The sequence below is a fragment of the Chelmon rostratus genome, chromosome 2 (genome assembly GCF_017976325.1).
Source record: "Chelmon rostratus isolate fCheRos1 chromosome 2, fCheRos1.pri, whole genome shotgun sequence".
Taxonomy (NCBI): Eukaryota; Metazoa; Chordata; class Actinopteri; order Chaetodontiformes; family Chaetodontidae; genus Chelmon; species Chelmon rostratus.
Genome location: NC_055659.1, coordinates 22,318,803 through 22,340,251, shown reverse-complemented (window position 1 = coordinate 22,340,251; position 21,449 = coordinate 22,318,803). Strand labels below are relative to the sequence as shown.

At 44.1% G+C, this 21,449-nt stretch overlaps 2 protein-coding genes across 2 annotated transcripts; both read left to right on the top strand.

Annotated features, from left to right (window-relative positions):
* Positions 1–1,279: 1,279 nt before the first annotated feature.
* On the top strand, positions 1,280–16,045 carry pcsk1 (proprotein convertase subtilisin/kexin type 1). The gene is made up of 14 exons (XM_041950294.1): positions 1,280–1,535; positions 3,091–3,195; positions 3,300–3,422; positions 6,611–6,757; positions 7,848–7,924; positions 8,481–8,569; positions 9,303–9,475; positions 9,764–9,976; positions 10,074–10,174; positions 10,268–10,501; positions 11,648–11,805; positions 11,897–12,030; positions 12,262–12,423; positions 13,773–16,045. Exons 1-14 carry the CDS (start codon positions 1,347–1,349, stop codon positions 14,193–14,195), a joined length of 2,328 nt encoding a protein of 775 aa, XP_041806228.1. The 5' UTR covers positions 1,280–1,346; the 3' UTR covers positions 14,196–16,045.
* A 1,022-nt stretch (positions 16,046–17,067) lies between these two features.
* On the top strand, positions 17,068–20,053 carry LOC121623558 (globoside alpha-1,3-N-acetylgalactosaminyltransferase 1-like). The gene is made up of 4 exons (XM_041960879.1): positions 17,068–17,164; positions 17,327–17,371; positions 18,393–18,455; positions 18,793–20,053. The coding sequence occupies exons 2-4, from the start codon at positions 17,338–17,340 to the stop codon at positions 19,749–19,751; spliced, it is 1,056 nt and encodes a 351-aa protein (XP_041816813.1). The 5' UTR covers positions 17,068–17,164; positions 17,327–17,337; the 3' UTR covers positions 19,752–20,053.
* Positions 20,054–21,449: the final 1,396 nt, after the last annotated feature.

The following is a 21,449-nucleotide window of genomic DNA, read 5'->3' as shown; positions in this document are numbered from 1 at the left end:
TAATTTGATATTCTAATCAAAATAAAGTCACCTGATGGAAACTTCTCATGTGCGTTTTTATGAGTGTATCCTCTCTGTGATAAAAATGAGGATAACCATGATTAAGATTTGTACCATTTTGACATACTGTATAACACTAGTTATCAGTTACTCCATAGATTTTACTTTCTTTATAAAACATAATGTGTTATTTCTGTTTAAATTATCCAGCTGTATATAAACGTTAAACAATAAACATGACAGTGCTACTGCCACGTTAATGCATCAGTGATAACAGTGCAATCATCTGTAGTGAGGAGAGGCTGCCAGGGCTCATTCTGCTGCACAATAACATATTTCATTTCGGATCCTTGGAGTAAATCTAACTTTTGAACGCATTTTGGATGTATTTCGCACAGTGGCGCTGCTTGTCTGTCATTCAAACACTGATGCACACTGTCTTTGTTCTGTTTTTGTCCTCCTTATAGATTTAATAGTGTCCTCAGCTGCTGGAATGACCCATTTTCCTTCTCATGCCAGAGATTGTTTTCGTCTCATCGTCTGACGACAATCTGCGGTGTGAACGAGGAGCTGTCCGCGGTGCTGAAGCCCCTCTCTCTCTCTCTCTCTCTCTCTCTCTCTCTCTCTCTCTCTCTCTCTCTCTCTCTCTCTCTCTCTCTATCTATCTATCTGTCTATCTATCTATATATCTATCTAGCTCTCTATGTCCTGATGACGTGCACACACACACACACACACACAGCTTGAGTACACACAGAGGTGTATTATTGATTGAGAGCCTTTTCTTTGATCGATAAGCAGACCCCAGTGGAGGATGCAGGAGGAAGATGGTGCACGACATCCGCCTCATAATGATGTTAAACATGTAGAAGAAAGCACTGTCATAGGATCGCATAGGATGTATTTTGTTGTTGCGTTTCTTCCCCACGGTTCCTCCTCCTCCTCCTCCTCCGAGGACAAACAGTGGGATATTTTTAGTCGGATCTCCCTCCCTCCTCCTCCCGTTTAGACTTTCTCCTCCAGGGACTTGAACTCGCATCTTACCAAAGGTAGACGCCAAACTGACGTCAGAGGATCCGTAATTTGACGTGTGCACGCCCCCCCATCGCGACCACACACACACACAGCGCACACACCAGCCCTCCCCACCACCAGTACTTCCTCTCCTTGACGGACCAATAACGCGCAGTTTCACGCTCCCTCCACCTCAGCCAGCTGTTTCTTCCAGCACAATACACATTTCTTTCTTCTCACCACCGTCTCGGAGTTCTGCCTGCTTTCCGTGGAGCCTCTCAGCTGTTTGTAGATTATCTCCGTTTTTCTCATCTGGTTGAATTTCCTCTGAGATGGAAGTGAGATGTCGTCCAGCGGTGATGTGTTGTGTTTTTGCCATCCTGTGCTCCGTGGTTCCCCGGTCGCTGGAGTCCTCTTACAGGGACCGGCAGTACCTGAACGAGTGGGCGGTGGAGATCCCGGGCGGACTGGCCGCCGCAGAGGCGATCGCCAAAGAGCTGGACTACCAGCTGGTCCGACAGGTAGGCACCGACGCCCCGGAGCTGCTCCTAGTTCAGCGCAAAAAAAAAAAAAAAGCTTCAAATGCTCCTAAAATGGAGCGTGTGCGGGCAATTTGCACTGTTCATTTAGCCTGCCATCAAAGCAAGCTGACACCTGAATGATGCTGTCACAGCCTCGTTTTAATGTCCAACTTGTCAGCCAAACCGAAACCATAAAAGCAAAATGATTCATGAAATGTTAATGAGGCCTGCAGCCGACAATGCGAGCTGTGCTGTAACAGAAGAGCAGGCGATAGTTCCAGCACTTATTCTGCTTTGCTTGATGAAGCCATTACACTGGAAACTCGCTGCCTTTATGACAGCCCAGAAGCACACATTGCATTTTCAGCCCCCTGCTAAATGAAAGGAAGGGGATTTAATTATTCTGTGGCTCACTGTTTGCACACTTCAGATAACTAGGTTTTCATTTCCCTGTTCTGTGCATCACTGTCTGTCCCAGTATTTCCGACTGTGTGATTCTCCTGCACAAACACATGAAGTTGTAGTAGGTCAGGCTGATTTATAAAGACAGCTCATTAATTTGTATCTGTGCTGCTCTGAACAGCAGCGGTCAATGATTAACCGAGCTTTCAGGTGTCATGGATACTGAGATAGACTGTGTCATCACTCAGACTCTGGTTTTCTATTACATGACGTTCGTTAAGGAGACACTTTATTTTACAGTAAAGCATCAGCTCCCAAAGGAAGATGAAAACAAGAGCTGGAAGTATCTGAAATGTTCTACTTTGCATGGTTCAGCTGTGGAATGGACACATTGTGACTTTAATGGCGGTATTTTACTGCTTAGCATTAGTTCATAGCATTCATGGGTGTCACATGCAACGATAAATCGAAATATTATCGAAATCACAGGAGCTGCAGTTTAAAATGTGTCATCACATTATAAATAAGACATTGTGGTGTTAGAGAAATGCCTCAGTCTACAGGTCATATTCTCCACATGTAAGGGGACCGGCTTGTTACAGACCCCAGCAAAAGTCACATCATTATCATTTTTATATATTTTTTTCAGTGAAAATGAAATGCAAATATTAGGCTGCCATTCCTCCTAAAATCGTGTCTCACATCGCAGTCACAATGTGTGTCAAAATAATTGTAATAGGATTTATTTTTGCATGTCGTTCAACCCTAATGTGATGCCTGCACAAAAAAAGTGTGTGTGCAGGCCCTGTTCAGTGTACTGTGTTATTTTACAGCTGAAACTGATGGAAATAAAACCTGTAAATACTGCATGTCTGCTAGTAATCTGAGTTCCAACCATATAGCTTACCATCCACTTCATAAAAAGCACAGCACGCTGTATCACAGATAAAATACAGGGCAGAAAATGAGATGTAACATTACAGCGAGCACGCTGTTTTCTTTGTTGCCGCCCTCCACTAACTGAATTCCTGCAGCTTTTTGTGGGAGATAATAATGTTTCTAGACCTGCACGACAGGCTTCAGCGACCAGATGGCTGGTATTATGTCATTTCCTGTAAAATATTCAGCCTGTCTCGTGTCTTCCTCTCCGCAGATTGGGGCCCTGGAAGACCATTTCTTGTTCAAACACCGCAATCACCCTAGCAGAATGAAGCGGAGCGCGGACCACATCACCAGGCGGCTGTCTGAGGACGATCGGGTGAGTGGCCCCCTGTGGCCATTAGCTTCTCCTCCTCTGTGCTCAATCGTCTCATTTTGGGAGACTAAAGAAACCAAATGTCTCCCCTTCTTGGCTGTGCGCAGGTGTTGTGGGCAGAGCAGCAGTACGAGAAACGCCGCAACAAGCGGGCGTCCCTCAGGGAGTGCAGGGACTGTCCAGTGGATAAGCTGTTTGATGACCCCATGTGGAACCAGCAGTGGTACCTGGTGAGTCTCTAATAAGGCTTGAATATCACACACAAACACAGAACAGAAACCTAACCACTGGTTGAGGACGTACATGGGAAATTCCACAAGTGGCTCAACTGTGATCTATTTCTTGCTGATTTAAAGATGTCTGTTCACGTTTTAGAAAATATTTGAACACTGTGTACTTTCCAGAGCTCCATAAACCGCAGATTTAGGTTGATATCCAGTCCACTGGTCATATGTTGTGTACTCTGTATCTGGTTGATCCTTCTGTTTGCATGCAGCCGGTCTGTTCTCCCCTGAGACGCTCTGAAAGCCCTGTGAATGCTGGACAGCTCGACGCTGTTCGCTGCACTGTCCTCACAGGGGCCTCGTGCCACTAACAGGCCGCTACTGAGTGTGTGTGCGGTATATGCATGGGTTTGCGATGCTTGCATGTTTGTACATGCACAGGGCAGTGTGTAGAAAATGTGTGTGTGTGTGTGTGTGTGTGTGTGTGTAGAAAATAGGAAACAGCCTCTACATTCCTATAACTGCTATCCAAAAAAGAGGGGGGAAACGTGAAAACAATGAAACAATAGCACGCTATCAAGCAGTTCTAGCCAAAAGAGCCATTTGCTTAATTGGTAACACAGTCTGTGTGGAGATGAGAGGGGTGGAGAGACTATAATCCAGCAGGATGGAGTAGAGTAGAGCACCATGCATTAAATCCCAATTTACCCTGAATGGGATGTTTTAGCCCACTGAGGCCAAGTAGCAGCAGAGAACAGTAGATTGTCACAGCTGTGCATCCTCTTCCACGTCCATTACTAACACATCCACTTTATCCCGACCACGGGCTGACCCCACCATCGCCACTCTGAATGACATCTTTACTGCTTTTCATCCAGAAGCTCAGGATGAACTCGCAGACTGGCCCACTGACATACTGCAAACTACAGCAGATATAACAGGGGCTGAATGCATTTGGGGGCAACGGGGTGACTATTCTGGATGTTATTCATATTTTTTATCATACCTGATCAAATCGTGGAATACAGTTATGTTCATTATCCATTAATCTGCACATTGTTATGTCAAAGAATTAACCATATTAATGATGAACTGATAATACAATATACCAAGACGTAGCGAAAACACTCATTAATCTAATTACAATGACATAACATCAGAAAAAAATAATAAGAAGAAAATATTCAACAACATACTTACAAAAACTCATAAAGGAATTAGGTACAAAGAAAAACAATTTAAAGATGATTTGTGACGCCTGGGAAAGAGATTTCAACATATTCAGCACCATCTGTGAGCTGCAGGAAACAGACTCTGATCTCTGCTATTATATATCAATAATGGATTAATCAGGGCAGCCTGATCGATGATTCAATTGATCACATTCACCGAGCCGAAGTCACCGAATCCTCGTAAGCTCTGTCACCCTCAAAGGCTTTGTCCCCGGTTCGACAGAAAACGAGGACGCGTATGTAAATGTGTGCTGCATCAGTGTTTGTGTGTGTTCGGGAGGGAGGGCAGAGGGAGGCTCAGCTTCCACTCTCTGCACCTGCACTAAGCGAGTGTGAGTCACGCGCTTGCGGGGAATAAGAAAACAAATTTAGATGAATCATTTTTGCCGATGAGGGATGATGACACTAATGGAATTGGCCTTAAAGTGCCGCTTAGTGTATTTCCACATCAGCCCGGGTCTGTGTCGCTCCCCGGCCACGGCAGTTCACATCTAGAGCTCTGTGATTCATCTGCCTCGCCTGCTCAGCAAAGGACAAAGCTGTGCAGAAACAGGTGAAGCACTGGAGAGAAGGAGGGCTTCAGGTGTCACCTTGTTACATACAGCCACTGTGCTTGAGTGTTTGCAAATGAAGACACACATATGATAATGAGAGAAAGGGGTGGAGGTTAGAAGACAGTGACGCTGATGCTAGAGAGAGGGTGGAGCTGTGTGACGGGGGCAGAGAGGGAGAGAGCTGGGCCCGAGAACAGGATGAGTGTCTTTCTATACGAGTGGGTGACTGCTTGATCGCTTAATCAGCGAGTGACTCATACTTGTAGCTTGAATTCCTCATGCATGGCAGCGTGTGTGTCAGAGTGTGTGTGTGTGTGTGTCCACGGCTGTGCAAGTGTCAGTCTGTGTTATTCAAGTGATCTCTTTGTGCGTGTGTGTCCACTCGCTCCTTTTCTGCGGGATCGCTGCAGAGAGACTTGCATAAGCTGCTATGTGTGTGTGTGTGTGTGTGTGTTTGTTGTGCACCATTCAAATCTATGCATGATGGCAGGCCACTGAGAGCCCCCTCAGCTGCTAGCAGCATCAACAAGTGAGTCATTTACTGTCTCACCAAAACAAGCAAACTGTAGATACGAGCTGGCCGCGAGGAAAAAAATCCTCTCCAGCAAATCGCTATTAAACACATTGTGTGAAAGTGGAACATCTGTCGCGTGTTCACATCGAGATTTGTGTTCTGTTCACTGTCGGCTGGAACTGAGAGAGAAGCAGAGGTGAAGACGAGATGCCAGTGAGAGGATGGGGTGAAAGCAGGGAATCAAAGAGGGAGCCAAGGAGAGGAGAGAGGGGGAAAAGGCGATACATCACTGGGATGAGTCACGTCTTGGGGGGGCGTTCTGCAGTGTCTGTGCATAATGCGCAAAGAGCCAGAGAGCAAAGTGAGCTCTTTCTTCGTCGTTTGTCTCCCAGCTCTGAATCACACTCTTCCCCAGGCAGGCAGGCAGGCAGGCACCGGTCCTGCTCACTCTCACCCACACCCCTGCTGATATTCCATATTAAAACAGGCTTGGCACCCCCCACTCTCTCTCTCTCCACATGTAATATTACACAGCCTCGGAGACGGATTTCTAAATAATCCAACAGGATTGAATGAGTCGAGCCAGAAGAAACTGTGGGTTGAAGCACAGCACATCTCCTGACGCTGCAAGGCATCTTGTGGGTTAAATTAATCAGCAGAGTAGCTGTATTGGATAACACAAAAGCTCATATTATTATGACCCTCCGGCAGCTGTGAAGCCCTGACAAAAGAAAAGCCAGTAATGAATTTCTGTAAAGGTCAGTGCAGTGAGCTGGGACACTTTACTTTGGCTGACCTTTTTAACATATATGATAATATTTCAAGGGCCTGTTTAGATGAAGCGCTCGCTGAGTCCGAATTACAGATGTGCTGACTTGTAATTTTGTCTTGCAGCAAGACACGCGGACGTCTTCCTCGCTGCCGAAGCTGGACCTGCATGTGATCCCCGTGTGGCAGAAAGGCATCACGGGAAAAGGAGTGGTCATCACCGTGCTGGATGACGGGCTGGAGTGGAACCACACAGACATCTACTCCAACTACGTAAGACACCGTTTCCATGGAGACAGCCTCCGTCGTCTGGGTCTGCCGTTGCATGGCAACGCTGCTGGTTACACCTTGCAAGGCGATTCATAAAGACAGTAATGACTCTTCTGTATGATAATGTCTGCTTCCAAAGAGCTTGTTGGGTTTTTAATTCCTGGATGCAAAATGGGCGTTTCGCTGTGGAAGGCTCCACTCAGGAGGGAAGGAGGAAGAATTTGAAAGTATTTCTGATTCCTCCAAGTACGTTTTCGACAGTGTGAGGGGGGATGCAGATAATTACAAGCTGTTGAAAGCGAGCATGACTGAATGGGAGCTCAAGGAGGTTTCATTTTGGCATAGTTTCTCTTGTTGAGAAGGACTCTAAAAGCCTTATAAAGCCCCATCTGTGGTTTGGTTTCAAACAGTGCTGTTGCACTCAGACAGCCAGCCGCCACTGCCTCGCCAGAGCAAAAGAATGAAAGAGATAGAAAGCGGATGTGGGAGGAAGAGAAGGAAATAATGTATGACAACAGGGCTGATGGATGCAACCCCCACTGTAATTAAGTTAACGCTGATTAATCAAAGAGGCTCAATCAACCGAGACGCTCATCCTTAACAATCAAAGCAGATGAGCGGTGTGGATTTGCATGACTTAACAGCAGCAATTCTAAAATGACAGTCAGAGACATCTGATACAAATCAAATATTAAAGCTGTTAGTGTGAAACAGAAACTGAAAGGAAGCTTTGGAATTACTGATTTCCTATTAACCAGAACAGAATTTGTACATTTGATTATGTTTTCTTGTCCAGCACAGCACGCACAGTGTGGCGTTTAAACCTCAGTTTGTCAAACAACATGACCCTCAGGCAAAAAAGGGCATTTTCAAGCAATCTTAACGTTTCACAAGATAGATGTTGACAAGCACGCCTTCATCCTCAGAGCCATTCAATATGTGCTGTTTCACCGTCACTCTCCTCTCCCGCCACCTGTCACATGTGTCTCCATGACAGCAGATGACAAATCTGTTTGAAGCCTGATGCACACTGACGTCATCTCAGCTTTTGCAAAGACATGCCTGATCGTGCCATGTCTGTTTTGCTTTAAAGGACGCAGCAGCCAGCTACGACTTCAACGACAACGACCCGGACCCCTTCCCCAGATACGACTCCACCAATGAAAACAAGTGAGTTAACAGGCTACATTCTGACGTCACCTGACCCTCCTTTTATAATCACGCCATTTTGTGACTCGGGCTTGGTTTTTACGTGGATTCATCCTGATGTAACAATAAATACGTTCAGAGCAGGCGCAAACAGGCTGAACGTGGTAAGAACAGAGTCGGCCAAAGGACTGGACAATAGTTCTGTCAGTCGATTTAGTTCGCTGCCTCTGCTGATTCTCAGAACATACCTGAAGTTAATAATTCACCTCCTGCTAGCTGTCACACACACACACACATGCACACACAGAGAAGTTATGTAATCAAACAATATAGTGAGTAAAAATGTTCAAATAAGGTATAATAGAAACACAATGCAGAAGAATTCCTGCCCAAAGCAGCACATGATAAAGAACGGCTTGGTGTTTCTTTAATACAGGACCATGCTAATATATGTTTGTACAAAATCAAACCCAATGATACAGCTCTGACACGATGCCTGTATGGACCTCATACAGAAAGAGTGACGAAAGCACAAGTGAATGTTTAAGCACATGTAAAATATGTAACTTGTCCATAGGCACGGGACCAGGTGTGCTGGGGAGATCGCTATGCAGGCAGACAACAACAAATGTGGTGTTGGAGTGGCGTACAACTCCAAGGTTGGAGGTAAGGATGTCAAATGTTGGTTATATTTGTGTCTGTGTGCACGGCGTGTGTTGTAGCAGAGACTTGTGACTGAGAGTAAAAGCTGCTGTAGCTCTGGCTGCTGTTGCTGCTGCATGGGACTTAAATGCTGATTCATGAAATCAGTTTATGAATAAAATAAATAGAGGCATGAATTTTGCATATGTTATACCGCACATAAAGAGTACACAGTAAAGACCTTTTAAACAGGCTACAGAAGAGTGTTCATTGAGTACTTCCTTTAGATAAAGTGGCTGCACATCTTTCATTTATTTTATTCACAGCCAGCAGGGAAGAAAGATTTCCTGATGGAGACCTGATTTCTTTTTAACCAGATGGTTACGTAACATCACTCTCCAAAATTACTGAGCTCCTAAACAATGTTTTGCAATATTAAGGCTGCAACATCTGAAGAGACATGGTGGCCAGCTGGCGCCCCAGAAACCCCTGCATCTTAAAATACGGACGTCACAAACCTTACTGGCCTACAACAAAACCATTATATTCAAAGGGCTTTAATACATTCTATTTTGACTTTTTTTTCTGTATTCATTGTAAGGAGTTAGTACTTTGCAATATTTTGTATCAGCTCTACGTCCTCCCTCAGATGTGGCCATAAATTGCTGATACGTTCATGAGTTTAAACACCGGTACGTGGTGGATAACCAGAGGGCTGACTGGCACATTGTGCTGTAACATTCCTTTCTCTGCGCAGGGATTCGTATGCTGGATGGGATTGTGACCGACGCCATCGAGGCCAGCTCAATCGGGTTCAATCCGAACCATGTGGACATCTACAGCGCCAGCTGGGGCCCCAACGACGATGGCAAGACGGTGGAGGGCCCTGGCCGCCTGGCTCAGAAAGCATTTGAATTCGGCATCCAGAAGGTAAACGATGAGGCGGGCAGCTTTTACTCACATTCAGCTGGTGTGATCTCAGCCCGAGGTTCCTCGTGGTGATCTCCAGCTGTGACTGGAATCACAAAGAACAGAATCAATAAGGACAATGTGTTCAGCCGCTAGGAATAAAGCTTCTTATGACAAAATGCCATTGGTATGTTCGCAAAGATTTGCAGTGGCTTGTGTCTATTTTATCCCTTCTTTTATCCTTGTCTATTTTAATACCATAAAATGATTTCCCTTATATTCTTCATTTCTATATCTTGTCCTCCGCAGGGCCGTGGTGGGAAAGGCTCGATCTTTGTTTGGGCATCAGGTAACGGTGGCCGCCAGGGCGATAACTGTGACTGTGACGGTTACACAGACAGCATCTACACTATCTCAATCAGCAGTGCCTCCCAGCAGGGCCTGTCCCCGTGGTACGCTGAGAAGTGCTCCTCCACTCTGGCTACAGCATACAGCAGTGGAGACTACACCGACCAGAGGATTGTAAGCGGCTACACCTGTTACATTGCATTACATGCCACATCGTGGTAGTTCTTTACACATGGATTTCTGTTTCACATTACATTTCGCCTGCTTGCAGACTAGTGCTGATCTGCACAACGAGTGCACTCAGACTCACACTGGAACATCGGCCTCTGCCCCCCTGGCTGCTGGAATATTCGCCCTGGCACTCGAACAGAAGTAAGCAATACTGGGACACCTGCTATTCGCAGTCTGCATGTGATATTTTTTAACGCAATTCACAAATCTAACGTCATTTCTTCCCTCCCTCAGTCCGGATCTCACCTGGAGAGACCTGCAGCACATTGTGGTCTGGACCTCAGAGTTCGATCCTTTGGCCAATAACCCGGGCTGGAAGAGGAACGGAGCGGGGCTGATGGTCAACAGCCGCTTCGGCTTTGGCCTCCTCAACGCTAAAGCCCTGGTGGACCTCGCTGACCCGGCCACCTGGAAGCATGTGCCTGAAAAGAAGCAATGCATCGTCAGGGATGATTCTTTCCAGCCCAGGTATGTGAACATCTTACAGCTGCTCTCAACTTTTGATTATTGTTGAGGATGCTATCTGTATGTGTGGTCCAGCCCACTGTGTTTTTAATAATAGACCCAGCAACACAGTGTGTTGTCTCACTATGAGGTTGTAACCAGTTTACATAAACATGGTTGATTTTTGAACCACTATAAAACTTTTACAATTGACAGTTCAGTCCGCACAACATTTTCACATTTTGACATTTTAATCGTAATTTAGAGATAGAGGGAGAGAGTTTCATTTCATTTTGTGCAGACATTTTGGGCCCCACACAACAAACAGATCAAATTACTGTATGTGCATTATTCAAGATGCATGTGTTGCTTTTCGAGTGGAGACATGAGTAGTCTTAATCCAGGGAGGGCTGCGCTATTGAAATAAATCAAAAAGAATTTAAAAAAAAGTTTAAAAGATAACAGCTGAGTACTGAGTAGTTAAACAATGGGATTAGATATCTAAATCCAAAGATGCTAAGTGCATCCCTCTGCTGTCTCATCAGATGTTTTGTTTGAATTCCTTTGTGGATTAATGACCCATGAAACTGGAGGGCTAAAGCTCCGCTGTTATTCTTTGTTCTGAAACATCTTTTTGATGACACATTGTTCCTCCAGCGGACAGCAGCGACTGTGAGACCAGCTGAGCTCTGTGTTCCTTTAAGTGTCAGAAATTTGCTTTGAATTGTGAGACTTGATAGCGCCGGCACCCAGTTTCCCCATTAACTTGCTCCGTTGCTGTCTAATCCTGAGGATTTGGCTCTACATTTCTGTCAGTGCTTAGTGGTCTACAAGCCCCTCCAGCTTTGTGCCAGCTTGAACACGGAAATCCTTTCATTCATGTCTGGGAGAGATGGGGATTAACTGTTTTTACGAATGAATGACCAAAGGCATCAAAATCTGTCTATGCATCTTGCGTTTGCTTGTGATGTGTTAAAAAAATTCCCAGATTTGGGATTGTCACTGAACTGAACTCAGCGATATACAATGTTTGCAGTTGGTGCAGCAGTTATATGTTTTTTGTTGTTTTGCTGTTTCCTGGACCTACGTATGATAATGACAACATGTCAGGGAACTACAGGGAGCGATGTTTGTGTGTCTCATTTGCTGCTATTTTAATGCATCCCACAGGGAGCTGAAAGCAGCAGGGGAGATCACCATAGAGATTCCAACCAAAGCCTGTGCAGGGCAGGACAACGCAGTCCGCTCACTGGAGCATGTTCAGGTGGAGGCCAGCATCGAATACACCAGGAGAGGGGACCTGCACATAACACTCACCTCCCCCGCCGGTCAGAGATGTGCACGAACACACACAAACACACATGTTTGAGTGAAATGACAAAGGTCTCAACTGATCTATCTCTTTGGATTCTCCCTCAGGTACCAGCACAGTGCTGCTGGCTGAGCGAGAGAGAGACACGTCCTCTAATGGCTTCAGAAACTGGGACTTCATGTCTGTCCATACATGGGGAGAAGATCCTGCTGGTACATGGACCTTAAAGATCACAGATACAGTGAGTTGTACACATATTTGGTGACCGAGCACCCTTTCTCAGCTTGAATTTTGAATTTTTGAGTTTTTTTTCACATTTCTACATGTCTTTAAAGCAAGAATTCAACGCACAAAAAGTAGTTAGAAACACTTGATGCAGGAAGATAAGTATGCAATAAACAACTGTAAGCTTAAACACCTCATAGGTGATATGTTCTTCCTGAGACTTAACCAGTGTCATTTCTCCTCACAGTCGGGCCGTATGGAGAACGAAGGTCGGATTTTGAGCTGGAAGCTGATTCTTCATGGAACGTCAGAGAAACCAGAGCACATGAAGAAACCCAGGGTGTACATTCCCTACAACGCTGTGCAGAATGACCGCCGGGGTGTGGAGCATATGGATGACATGATGGAGGTGAGCGCAACGCCACAGAATTTAAAGCGACAGCTTAATGACAAAATAAAAAGCAGGTTTAGATGCAGAGGAAAGGTACTGGGGGGGAGTAGGTAAATGTTGTGTCATGTTAACACATTTGTGGGTTTCAGCTATAATTAGCTAAGCTATTAGCTCAGCTAACATTTGCCGATTAGCGCAAAACACAAAGTACAGCAGAGTCTGATGGAAATGCCATTAGTTTTGAAGGCATTTATACGAGAGTGTATGTATAAAATGCACAAAAAAACAGATGTGAAGATATCTCATCATGGACCAGCAAACCTAAAAATGTCACGATAAAATATTGTTTTTGCCGACCCCCATTGTGGTGCACTCAGCACTCTGTGACATCACTGATGGGTGTGGTTACAAAGCATACGTCTGACCACACATGACCAGGAGACACCACAGGCGGGACTCATATGACTCCCATCGCACATAATAAAAACGACTCAGGTATAATCTGCAGACATAATCAATGCAGAAAGGTGTGTTTGGGTCTGATCTCTAATATGAGTAATATGACCACCCAGAGCCGCTCCTACACATGCAAACTGGGTCACAGAGAGATGTGTGACAAAAATCATATGTAATCATCAATGACTGATCAAATGTGATATATACTAATGGAAATAATTATATTACAGATCAGTGTTAGTATTTGCACAGTGAAATATTGTGTATTTTTTCTGGATGTTGTTATGCGCTCTCCTGGATATTTGAAATGAAACAATGGCTATGAGGTCAAAGCGTTGACTTTTAGGCTGTACCAAATAGTCTGAAGCTTGGACGCTTCATTCATAATGTGCAAATTCTAAATCAACATTCGATAGATCACATGACTGTGATGTCTATTGTTACTTCATCCATATCTGCTGCCTTACCTTTCGAAACACAGCTCAGCTGGCTCAGTCTCTCTCCAGTCTGCAAATGTGTTCTGCAGCATTGTGGCATTTAGTGCTGATAGGCTATTATTCGTAACATAATAGCCTATCAACAGATAGCGCTGTGACTCCAGACTGAGAGAAGTGGCTCTAGAGCTCTACCTACAAGCATAGAAGTATATTTACGTGAATGTATGCTGAAAACTGATGAGTTACATTCATTAAAGGAATTTGATTTAATGTGGTATCTTTTAACACATACTATAAAACTGTAAAGCCACATTATACATCACTTCTCGTGAAACCCAAATGCACAAAATAGTATCAGAATAATAATAACATATCGGAAGAACAGTTGTCTTGTATATTTTTAGATGCACACTGTGGATCAGCTCACATCACACACCCATAACATGTCTTCTCTTTGTCTGTCTGATGACACAGGAGCCCACACAGGCCATTCCACCTCCAAAGACTGAGACTGCTCCAGCCTCCATTCCTTCCAACCCAGAGAAGGAGCCCAAAAAGCCCTCAAATCCACCCTACTCCCCCTCCCTGGCCCTGCTGCGTCTGCTTCAGACGGCCTTCAACAGGCAGACCCCTGTCTTGCAGCAGCCACAGTCCATAGCCAGGGCCTCCTCCGCCTGGAGGAAGCACCAGTCAAGCCAGAGCTTCCCTCCCCCTGCAACAAGACTCCCACCTAAGACGCTGTACCAGGCTCTGGACATGATCAACAAGTACCGGGGCCCCGAGAACAGTGTCTACAGTGACTACACTGATGGCTTCTACAGCACCAAGCCATACAGGCACCGAGATGACCGACTGCTGCAGGCCCTCTTTGAGATGATAGATGATGAAAGCAAGTGAAGGCCTGGAGGAGAGGAGAGGAGAGGAGAGGAGAGGAGAGGAGAGGAGAGGAGAGGAGAGGAGACAGAAGGGAAGATGAGAATAAATTAGAGTAGAGAGGAAGAAAGATATAAGATGAAGGGGAAGCATGGCTGTGTGTTGGTTGGGGAGCAGAGGAACAAGGTGTAGAGAAGAGACAAAGCAGAGGGATGGATCGGGCATTAGGAGGAGTGGAGGAGAGGAAGTGTAGAACTAATACAGAAAAGAAAACTCTTCCACTCTGTTTTAACCCCCCCCCAAAAAAATGCTGCAAATCTGATTTCCTTACCTCCATTTGCCAATCACTGTTCATTAATTATTTCCTCCATTCAGTCATGTAAAATTTTCAGTCCACACGGGATTCGAAACATGGATTTTTTTCGAGCCTCTCTGTTACAAACTGTATCTCCATGTCGTGAAAGCGTTTAAATCATAAGAAAGGAGGGGAAGGCCTTGTCTCTCTTCTCTTCACTGCCTGCTCAAGCATGCCACCTTTAGAATATAAGTTTTGTATTAGTATCTATATATGATATAAAGACTATGATTGTAATATGGTTTTAAAAACACTTGACAGCTAAAAACCTTCAAAAACCCTGTTTCTATTTGTATTTTTCATAATGCCCTACATATTTTTTTCCAATATGTTTCACTATTAAGGGACACAACCTCACTCTATTCACTTCAGAGTACAAATTGATCCTTAAAAATGTGACATAAGGTCATTAAATTAGAGTCAGCATAAATTCCAAATGAAAAAAAAAAGGAAATTGACCAGCAATTTAAAATGTTTGAACTTTGTTGACAAAGATTTATTCTCAGGGTGTCGATGAAGCTCAAAGGAGGAACAGAATCATATTCTGGACTCTTCTAAGTATTAAGAGAAATGTATAATATGTGAAAGATTATATACTATAAAAGTATGCAGATGAGACAATACAGTTGTACCAATACACTATTAAAAAAGAGACAACATAATAATGAATGACAGATGGAGCACTGGGGAGTAGCAACGCATTCAAAGTAAAAAAAAAAAATCTTCTTGTGCAATTTGTTTAATTTTGTATAAGTACAATGCTGCATTAAATGAAATATTTTTCTAAGGATCCTCATAGTTTATGGAAATAATATATACAGTATCAAACCCTTGAACAGTTTATTTTTTTGTGGCGTACTTCACTCAATAACTGCAAAGTCAGTGTAGTCATCATAACTACAAATGAACACTGCCAAAATCTTTGCTGTCAAAAAGCTTCTGTGTATTTTAGCGAATGTGCAAATGGCTAACATGTTGTTTGTTCATCACCTGCAATATGTCAACGACAAACAGTTCCTTGAATCCTGGACAGATTATTGCATTGATATTACTTCTCTGGTATTATTTATTTGGTATTAATGGACCTATCACACTTCAGAAGCTGACCAGAAACTCTGTAGAATAGGGGCTCTGCAGCGCAAAATTCATGCACATTCATCTTGAACGCCTTAATATATGCTGTAATAAATGTGCATACTCATCTCCACTTGGTGTAGCTCAATTTATAGACGCTAGTATAAGTGTTTATGACATAAATAGTTATGAATCCTGTATGCAGAGTCTCTATCCTCCAGCTTGGAACTGCCTGCCCCGCTTCTCTGCCAACAAGGTGACAGGAGAAAGAAGATGTTTGGGACAACGCTTCACGTGCACCCTGTAATTTAACCATTCTTTAGTGTAGCCCGTGCTGTTTTCTTCATGTTTTTCTTTGTGACTGATGCTTCAGTCCAACGTTGTTTACACAAACCAATATTATGTTGCAATTTCTGTATGGATGTACAAAAAAAATAATGATATTTATCGTAATAAACTGCAAAGTGACCTGTTGAGTCTGTTTGAGTCTCTGGCAGCATGCATTCAGTCTGGGAGTTGACATCAGCTGTGGCTGCGGTCACAGTCTGTGGTAGATAAACTGTGTGGTAGAACATCTGTAGCCCACTGTGTGTTTAGGGCTAAAAAGCAAATGTTAGCATGCTAACATACTAAACTAAAATGCCGAACATAGTAAACATACCTGCCAAACATCAGCATGCCCACATCTGTCATTGTGACGTGCTGGCGTTAGCGTGTAGCTCAAAGCACAGCCTCACAGATCACGACTATAGGCCTATATGTGCACGTAGCCTGTCAGGTGTCATGTTTTTTTATATTCTGTGCATTATGTAGAAATAATAGCTTAAAATCATCAGTCAGGCCCAAGCAGGAAAAAAATCAATATTAATGAGACAAAGGAGTTCAAAAATGAAACCCAACACTCACGATCGCACTTCAGAAATGTCATCAGAAAGACACATCTTTGACACTAACATTGTCTTTAAATTCTGATAATAATGTTAATACTAGATATGACACATCATATCAGAGACATCTCTTTATGTGCACTGTTGATACACAATTACTTGTGCCACTGTATTCCCAATTGAGTGCCGCCACCTTGTGGACTGAAAGATTACAACACCCTGTTGACGTGACCTGAAGCCTGGTTTATAACACAGTATTATGTCTGTTTACTTCCTTCTAACTCTCCTCCACAGAGGATCATGAAGCACTTGAGATGTGTAATCTGCCTTTTTCTTTAAGGAGAATGAATCTCCCAAGAGACTACCCATGGTCTAATGTTTATTGTCATGCTTCCAACATGAGCAGGAGGAAAGAATGTTAAAATGCACTTTTCTCTTCACTTCAGATATCATTTTAGCACTTAATTATTCTCTTCCTGTGCCTCTTATCCTCCACTCCTCAGCTCCTCCCATTTGCTCAGATTCCCCACACATCTGGCTGCTTTGGTTTTTCTCCAAACTGAATTCTGCAAAAGCCTGAGGGGGAAAGTGAGGGGGGGCGAGAAAGAAGATATGTGAAGAAAAGGGAGTGGAAAATATTATACAGGCAAGAAGAAGGGACAGAAAGAGGGGAAAAGGTAAGAAAATAATCTGTGGTGGAAAACAGTGAGTTAAACAGCACATTTCCAGGAAGAGACAGAGTGAGCAGACGAGAAACAGGGTGCGAGAGGCAGATTTTTTTTATATTTTTGTAGCAAAAACAGTGGCCTCAGACAAAGGTTTGTGTGTTTATCCACCAGCAGGTCACAGTATGGCGCTGTTCCCGTTCTGCAAGACGCCCGCAGGTCAGTACAACCTCAGCCACTGCTCCACCTCTCCTGCTCGTGTCATATCTGGTTGTTTTCCCCTCACTTGTCATTGATTTGGTGACCGTCGCACATGCCTGATTAAAGCTCAGCTGCTTGAAAGGCAAGGAGATCTGGGTTGAGCCAGACAGGCTGACGTGCAAACACCAACGCTTTCTCAGTCTTTGGAGGTGCAAAGCTTGTCTCAGAGGTTTTCTATAAGCAATCTGATCCTGATGAATACGCCCAGGAAGGCAAAATAAGTCCTTAATTAATTTAAGAACTTATGTGCATTTGTCCCGAACGTCACGACTAGTGAGAGAGCATGCACATCAGAGGAAACCTTCACTCACATGTGCTTCTACTTAGGTTGTATTTCATGCAATCATGTGTAACTTCTGGTTCAATACCAACCTCTTCTCAGGGATCTTATCTCTATCGTCTTCTCCTATATTTCTCTTTGCTCAGAATTAGGTGCACAGTTTACAGTGTTGTATATCCCAGTTATGACTGCTTGTTCGCTTGATATATTATCTCTTGTTTGTTATCTTGTCTCTTTACCAAACTTCCTCAAAATCAGAACAGGATTTATGCACTGTGATTATCTCTTTTATGTCAATAGCTAACCAGCATCCTTTCAGATCTTAAAGGTAAAATTATGTCTTGTGTTAACATTGCACAGGCGACTGCCTCATACATTTTAATGCATCATACACACCATGTGGCCAATATAAATATCAAGTAAGTTATGCATTACGTGTATTGAGCCTATAGACATTACATAAGCTATAGTGTGCAGCATATGAGTGTTGCATTTGCTTTAGAGATTACATTTTTTGTGCAATCACAGGTTGCTACACTTCCAAAGGAGGTATTTCTTTAGCAGCACATTCTTTTCATTCCTCCGAGCCTAGGTCTTCTTACCTGTCAGGGATCCAAAGGAACATTTGTAGGTAAAGTATCGCAACTTGTACAGGTTTCATTTATTAAACTGTGTGTACATCTGTGTGTCTTCAAACAGGAGCGATCAGAGTGACCAGAATACAGCTTGTCCTGTACTGCTTTCTCCTGTCTCTTATCATTTGTAAGTGTACAGAAGAACGTGTTCTGCTCTACTTGTACGACTACCCTTGTGCCAGGAAACTAACTGCACTTTGAAAGATTTGCTTGTGGCACAGCCAACCTCGTGGATTTTGTCTTGATTGTGAGAGATTGTTAGACATAAAATATCTCCTCTAAATGTTCCAGACGCAGAAAGTGAAAGTTAAAAAGTAGATTAGAGCAAGTAAGGTCCGTTGTGATCAATGGGATTGAAATGGAGGACTTTTCTCCAGCTCTGCAAAAGTGTATGTGCGTACTTCACAACAAGTGTCACTGTTTACCATTTATATTAAAACAAAAACCGTGTTTCGCCCCCTCAGACTTCCTCCATGGACGTCAAGGCGCTGTCGGTGTGGGGTCACCTCATCCTATCTTTCAGGCCTTGGGAATGGACAGGGGAAGAGTAATGACAGACATGACGATTGTCAAAGCAGCGGTGCCAAAAACTCCTCCGGAGACACCGTGGGGTGCTCCTTTAGTGTGGGGTGACTCCCGCAACTCAGCTTGGCGTAGGGCTAAATTTGCACAAAGGGAAATCCGCACAGGTCTGCTGACCCTCGTGGTGGGAACGTACGCCAAGTTCATCCGGCGTTTCCTCTCGTCTGCTGAAACCCACTTTCTCCCCGGTCAGATGGTCACCTATTACATTCTCACAGACAATCCCCGTTCTCTGGATCCCCCCATGGAGTTGGGGCCTGATCGACAGCTGAAGGTGGTCCCCGTTGCTGAGCTGCCCGGATGGGACAGGTTGGCCCTCCGCCGGATGACCCTGCTTGCTGATGCCATCAGGAGCCCAATCAGCGGCGAGGTGGAATACATCTTCTGTGCTGACATCGATCAGGAGTTTGTGGCCCCTGTGGGAGAGGAGATCCTAGGACACTTGGTGGCCACGTTGCATCCAGAGCTCTATGGGATGCCACGAAATGCATTTCCTTATGAAGTCGAAGAAGTCTCATCAGCTTGCGTGCAGGAGGACGAAGGAGACTACTACTACACCTCTGAGTTATATGGAGGCTTGGTTTCTGAGATGTACAGACTGGCTCGAGCCTGCTCCCTGCTCATTCTGCAGGATCAGGCTAATGGGGTAATGGCCAGGGGCCTCGAGGAGAGCTACCTGAACCGCTACTTGATCAACCACAGGCCGACCTGTGTGCTGTCACCTGAGTACAGCTGGTGGGACTCGGCCCTGGCCGCGGATGTGCCTGTACAGAGGCTGGTCTCCTTGGGAAGGCAATGTGATGCTGAAGATATGCAGAAGAGAGACGAGCACAAATGTTGAATCAGCGCAGAAGGAGGGTTCTGCTGGCCGAACCCACTGAAGTACGGATGTAGATTTCACTCCAACATGAAGAACTGCTGTTTATAGTGTTACACTTCCTTTTGAAGAAGGTCTCTGCTCAAATATTAGGCATATTACATCAGGACTGGAGACGAAGGGAAAAGATGAAGAGAAAGCACATATTCCACTCATCTTTATTCATTTCATAATTCAGAATTTCCATTTAATTTTCTGTTCCTGAAGCCAGTACATGTAACCTGCAACCCCACAGGAGCACACTGCACAATCTGCTCTCAATTAAAGACCCATATGTGTGAACAGAGTCTCTGCGTGCCTGCTATCTCTTCCACAGCAGACTAAGAAGAAATTGACCTGTCTCTTTAAACGACGCACTGTCCTCTCCATTAATGTCAGCCTCAGAGATACTGCTCCAGTGGCTTTGTGGTCAGCAGCGATAAGAGTCAACAGTGTAAGTGCACACTTTCCCCACAGTGGCCAATCATTAACTGGAAGAGCTGCTGTTTCAAGGTCTTTAAATACCAGGTGGGGGAAAAATGGATACAACAGGATGCTGTTACACGTGTATAGCAGCTACCGTGTTCAAGCTTTAGAAAAAGCTAAAAATAGTTTGGAAATCGGGGGAAACTGCTTCAGGATGCACCAAAGTAATTTTCCATCAAAACTGCTATTTTCCCCATCAGTAAATGAGAGTAAAAGGTCATCTCAAAAGACCTGATGGTGGTTGTTGTGTTGTCTGTAAATCTCTCTTTCTCCCACGCACAAACACACTCCCACATCTCTTGCGTGTGTGCTGTGTTTTAATGGGAGGGTTAAACAGCAGCAGCTGGCTTTTTCTCACTGCCAACACACTCTGTCCACAGGGCCAGATAGCCACGAGGAGCGAAGTTGGAGGGAAACTTCAGATAATCCTTTGAAACTAATTTTCTGTTTCTTTTTTTTTTTTCACAAAAATCTAAATTTTCACTGCTTGCCACCCAGGTGTGTTTATGCGTGTTCATTGTCAGTATTCACACGGCAACACAAATTCTTGAACTCATTTCAAATTTGAAATAAACTGCCTAATATATTGTAGCTCTCTGTCTCATAACACCCTGCTTCCGCATGACAACATGCACGCATAGCACATTATGATCTGCAGATGCTCCCAAAGATTTGCCGTAGTTTTGTTTTGAGTGCCCAGTATAAAGGCTTTTTACACAGGCTACCTGATCCATGCTGAGTGCCCCTTTTCATGCCATAATGCAAAGCAGTTTAAAGAATAATTGGTTTAATCCCTGTCATGAGGTTCACGGGTGGTCAAGGAGCCTACTGGCAGCAGCATAGCCTAAGGCAGTATAGAGCTCCTGAACATAAAAACCTATACGCATGTAAGCCTGTTTCTGTGATAATCAATGATTAAATCTGTTGAAAGGTCACAGATATAAGTCTGCCTTGTGCAAATATAAGGGAAATAGGGACCTATAGGCCGGTGTAGCTATACAGACAGGGATAATATGGAATTGTCATCATGCAAAGGGATTCATCATTTCATCACACATTTGCATAAGCTTATACTAAAACAGGCTGTTTAAAAGCTGTTTTAAATCTGTTTCTGCTGCAGTTCCTTGGCCTCATTGACCATGTCAAAAAGCAGTTTTCAAGCAAGAATAAGTATAAATAAATAAATAAGAAGTCAGA